Source organism: Gavialis gangeticus, unplaced genomic scaffold, assembly GCF_001723915.1.
Source record: "Gavialis gangeticus isolate Ggan-Ray unplaced genomic scaffold, GavGan_comp1, whole genome shotgun sequence".
Taxonomy (NCBI): domain Eukaryota; kingdom Metazoa; phylum Chordata; order Crocodylia; family Gavialidae; genus Gavialis; species Gavialis gangeticus.
In genome coordinates this window covers 23,389-29,050 of record NW_017729007.1, presented here as the reverse complement: position 1 = coordinate 29,050, position 5,662 = coordinate 23,389, and the positions used below count along the sequence as shown (strand labels likewise).

General features: G+C 41.1%; 1 protein-coding gene across 1 annotated transcript in view; it reads right to left on the bottom strand.

Annotated features, from left to right (window-relative positions):
- The window catches only part of LOC109292002 (molybdenum cofactor sulfurase-like), a gene marked incomplete at its 5' end in the record, with an annotated part of 46,007 nt that overhangs the window by 17,067 nt on the left and 23,278 nt on the right, over positions 1 to 5,662 (bottom strand). The window contains one exon of the mRNA XM_019509241.1: positions 3,241 to 3,367. Within this exon, the coding sequence (XP_019364786.1) occupies positions 3,241 to 3,367 (127 nt within the window). The remainder of the gene's footprint in view (positions 1 to 3,240; positions 3,368 to 5,662) is intronic.

Here is a 5,662-nt window from a genome sequence, read left to right as displayed (position 1 = left end):
CTTCCCTCCTCCCTTTTTTAAAAATGGGGACCACATTAGCTATCTTCCAATCATCTAGCACCTGGCCCGAACACCACGAGCACTCGTAAAGCCATGCCAAGGGCCCTGCAATAACCCCTGCTAGCTCCCTCATATTACCGTGATGGTGACTGCAATTACATATATGATTATATATACAAATACAATTAAAATTATATAACCATATTACAGTGATGGTGCCCCTTTAACTTGGCATAAGCAGCAGGGGCTGGGAGAGTTCCTTTATCTCCAGCTGCATCATGAGGAGCCTTTACTTGATGTTAGGCTTATGGCACCCAGAAAACTTAAAGTAGGAGGGTGTTCAGCCCAGGCTCCCAGCTGCATGCCTGCTCCTTAAAGATCCGGGACGCCATGAGCCTGACATCAGAGTAAGGCTCCTAAACACTGGACTCAAAGAACCCAGGTGCTTGTGGATGCATCAGTTCAAGAGTGGGTAAAGGTACCCCCTTGCACTGGTCCCTGGCAGCTCCCAGTCTCAGTGCTAGGGTTTGAGGAATTTTATGCTCCATTCCCAGAATCATACAACTTGCCATGCACATCTGGCTATTCTGAGAGTGGGGCACAACATTCCTCAGACCTCAGTTGCAAAACGTGCTTAACAAGTGCCAGCAGCCGATGAGATATATGTCCATCCCGCATATTCTAACAAAACATTTGCAGTTGTGGGTAGGAAAAATCTACTAACCAGCCATGATTCTAGATTGGGGGATGGGTTTAGGCCTTTTTATGACTGCTTATGAAATGAGGAATAGATAATGGATTGATAACTGATCCTATAAATATCCCTTGTGGCATATAGGATTCACTTACCTTTCGCATTAACTGTTTTTCAGGGACTCAAGCAAGATGGAATAGGATTGAAGTTAGGTACCTAAGTCCACTTCCACATCTAATAAGTGGAATAAAAATATGCCTTTAGTGTCTGCTTATTCAGAAACTGTGTGAGGCCCTCTTCCCCTGAGGGTCCGGATTGGGGCTGGGCTGGCCCCATCCCTCTCTGCATGGCCAGATGGGGCACTGCCATGCCCACCCTTGGCACCAGATCAGGATGACCAGCCAGATCTGGCCATTGACAGCTGGGGCACTGCCCATTCAGCCCGCTGGGCAAAAAGGCTGAGCAGCACTGGGAGAGAACACTGACAGTGCCCACATCTACTTGTTTTGCCTGTGAAAAGTTAGGGTGTTCTTGATGTTTTTCAGACATTGCGTCTGGTAGTTGAGCAAGAGGGTTGTTTGTGCAGTGCTGTTTGACACAAGAAAGAAAGAAAACTTCATAGGATGGTTTAGATAGGGAAGATCCTGTCTTGACCACGAAAGTGAATTAGATAACCTTCTGAGGTCCCTTCTAGCCCTGCTTTCTATGATTCTATGATTCTACAACTGGGTCAATGCAGGAGGACTTTAGCATGAAATACCTGCTTTGCAGTAACTGTGCAAGTACAAAGGTGCTTATTTCACAGTATATGGGCATGTCTATATGTGCAGTTAAAGCAACTGAAGATATTCTGGTTCAACCTAAGCCAGAGTAAACTAATCCTGATGTCACCATCTACACATGTGTTTAAGCACAGTAATTTACTGGGCTACCAGACACCACTTGATCTGAAAGGACTATCTGGCAGTGCAGTAAATTAGTCTACTACACCCTGATTGCCGTGTATGTGTAGATGGTGATGCTTTACTGAGCAGGAAATTAGTCTGCTGTGCAGTAACACATCTTGTGTAGACACATCCAATGGGAGCTAAACTAAGGTAAGTTAATTCTTAGCATGCATAGAGACCTTTACCACAGAGGAGCTGATGAATATTTATATTTCACACCCTTGGTCCTCCATTCATATATAAAAGTTCTTGATAGTTCATTTGTATGAAACGAGACACATCCATTACTAGCACCCATCTCTTATTCCCTGTCTCAGAAAAGAAATTAATCCCTTCAGTCCCACTTATATTGCAAAAATTAATAGGGAAACCAAGTAATGCATATTTTTCATGTAATGTTCTCATCTCATAACTGTAGTACATCACAGCTACAGTTTAGATAAAATGGTTTAAGAACCTTCTCTTTCAATGTTAAAATAGAAATAAATAATAAAATCTTTCCATCTTTCTGTTCATAAACACAACCTATTTCTTCTGATCAATAATGTTCATTAAAGAAAATAAATACAATTGTTGACAAAATTAGGAAGAAACAACACAAATTAGGAGAGAGAAATAACACTTAGAATTCTGAATTTCTAAGAGTCTCTTATATCTATCTGCTGTGCCTTTGTACTCAATTTGCCCAAGAGTCAAAGATGACAATAGTCCACATTCATACAAATTTTATATACATATACACACAAAAAAAGAAAAAGATGCACTATGACCAGGGAATACCAAGACAAAAAAGCCACACACAGACAGGCTGCTCAATATGGCAAACAGTGTCTCAAGATACTTAGAGTGGTATTCCTGGTATTGAAAGGCTCATAAGGATAAGTTAAGGGAACATTGCAGCAGAGTGTTGTCTAAAATTTATGTCTATATAGCATGATCAGGTAACTTAGAAATTAAAAAGGCAGTAAAAATGCATGTTCATAATACATCTTATTCTTTAGATTAACTTCTACTTTGCAATGATTCTTTTATATTTATCAATACTCAAACCTCTTAAGTAAGGAATGTTGTTGTAAGTCAGACAGCATTAAAATAAAAACAAAGTGCACTGATAAATTGTGTTTTCTTTTCCCTTCCTTTGATAGTAGCAAAGATTCTAACTCCTAGAAATGAACTGTGTGTCCAAATTCGCATTTTAAGATACCTTATTTCCCGAGGTGGGCATTCAAAAAATGACGGCGTGAAGAATCAGGGGCCTCGTTCTGTGGATTTGGGCTGATATTTTTTGTGAATGCACCAGGATTTGTACATTTTATGTGAAAAAATAAAGGCAAAAATGTTTCTCATTTGGAGAAAAGAAGGGAATGTTGTGATTTGAGAAAGGTTTTATGATGTGACAAAGTTAGATAGACTGGCCTGTTTACATTGTGGGTATACTTGAAAATATCACAAATCACAAGATGCATTCCTTTGCAGAACTATGACCATCACCAGTATTGATTCTTTTGCTTGTCTCAAACTTAGCCTTGCAATGAATGGCTTCATTTGCAGGGGAAGGATGGTACCTAACAGGAAAAGACAGTTGGAATCCGACTATACCTGGAAATGTAGAGCACCGATTGAAATCTCAGCCCACTCCTCTTCCTCAAAAGGCTCCACTGTGTTGATCACAATGTTGGCACGGAAGCGTTGGATCAGCTGTTCTGTTTCTAGTGGCTCTTCCAATCTGCCCAATGGATTCATAGAGCACAAGAAAATAAGTTGTACTAATTAGCTTCCACTAATTATTCACCCACTTGAATGTCTAGCTGCTGGGATGATACTGCAAGACTTTTCTTCTATAAGACAGTTAATGCAATTAAAGAAATACAAACAAAAGAATATTATGAGACATTCTCTCTAAATTTTCATTTCCCCCCCTTTGAGATATAGAAGATTATACTACTTTTTTGTGGATGGGGTGGGTGGGGTGGGGAACCATTATTGAATGAAAATAAGATTTTTTGGAAAATAACCCATGGGGATATGCATGCCTCAGTATAATATTTTGGCTGTTGCATCACAGATTTGTGCTGCATGCAGATGAACACACGTGAAGGAGACATGTGAAGGAGAAGGAATAAGAAGATACTATACAAATTTGAAAAGGCTGGCTATATCCTTGAGATCTCATTCCTCTCTTGTGCTTCTAAAGCTGCTATTGCAAACAACAGGGCAGTTGTAGAAACTGCAGAGGTGATTTTCCCTGTCTCCTGCTTAGTGCGAGATGTCCATTTAATTGTGTCTATGCTAACATGTACATGAGCAACTTAACCAGTGACCTGATGACTTTGAAACGCCACACCAAAGTACAGACAGAAAAATGGAAAACAGAGTACTTGAAAAATATTTTAGAAAAATTAATATTAGAACTTTCAAATTGTTTGGTTTTACTTAAAATGGAAGAAAATCTGTAATGAAAAATAAAATTCTAATAAAATGTTAGCGTCTAGTGATGTAAAACTAGCACTTTTAGTTAAGAAAATCACCTGCTTTGTTCAAAACGGCTTTTCCTTTAGAACACAAATGTGGAGACCATTATAAACTAAGCCCCAATATAAAAGTAAAATTTACAGGTGACAGTAAAATGGGAAGGAGGGAGTTACAAGCATTTTGAAGAATAGATCAGAATTAAAAATGATCTGAACAAATTGGAGAGACTACCTGAAATTAACAGGACTGAATTTGTTTAAGGTAAGTATAACATACTGCACTCTGCTTCTCAGTACCATGAACATTCAAAAGCTTTTTGTGGCTCACTTCCATTTATTTTATTCACTCTTGGAGCCCCAAACATTTGGAGAGGTTTGTAGGAACAGTGGGTACAGGTTGTCCTTGCCACAGCAACAGCCAGAAAAAATTTCTTTTAGGGGAACAAAGCAATTGTTCCCGGGAAAGCAGAAAGGCCAGCAAACAACTGGCACTTGCATTAGCATGCTGTATTTATCAGTTGGGATGAGTGGGAGAATTTGGCATGAGACCCACAAATCAAGGCCAATTATGCAGATTAGTTCCTAAAAAAAGAACAGTGGCTTAGGTGAATACCATGGGTATGTCATTGACTCTGCTTAATGCTCCATAAAATGAAAGATTTCTCAAGTTCCCATTTACTGTTTCTCTATCATTAGAGCAGGGGTGGGCTATTATTTCGGCTAGAGGGCCACTTAACGAGTTTTGGTGAGCTGTTGAGGGCTGCACAAACAAAATCCTTCAGAAGATACCATTGTAACAAATTACAGATAAAAAAAAATCATATACTAAAAATCAGACATTTACTATAACATATTTTTATTTCAAAAAATAATTTTTGTCCAACTTGTGATTTGTTTTTTTGAGTAGTGTATATAGAAGTGATTGCATAACAGCTCAAAATAAAGTCTTACTTTTGTATATTGTGTGTGGGAGGGTGTGGGGGGTGGAGTGTGTGGCATATGTGAGGGTGTGGGGGTGTGGGAAGGAATGGAGTGTGTGTGGTGGGGATGTGCTTGTGGGATGTGTGTGGGGTGTAAATTGGGGTTGGATATGCACATGTATGTGGGGTGTTTTCTAGGTCCTGGGAGCTGGCTGGGGGCGGGAGTGGGGGCTGGGGGCCTGTGCAGCAGAGTTTGCCCAGGAGGTGCAGGTGCAGTGGGCAGCTGAATGGGTGGAAGGCACCTGGGAGATGAAGCTGGAGTCTCATGCTCTGGGACAGGAGCTGCCTGGCTGGTTTTTCCCTCCTGCCTGGCTTGGCATCTGCTGCCTGGCACATATTCCCATGGCTAGCCTTCTCTGCCTGCTGCCTTGAGTGGTGCAGCAAGGATAGGAGGAGGAGGAGGAGCCACTGGAGGCAGGGGGAGTCAAGAAATACCTGGGTTGTTGCAGTCACCCTGGGAGCAGCTTTGCTGGGAAGCGTTGCACGCTGGACACAGCCAGGGTAGTGCTGTTTGGTGGGCACAGGGAGGTGTGAGAGGGAGTGCTGTGCAGGCTGCTGTGGGAAGGAGTG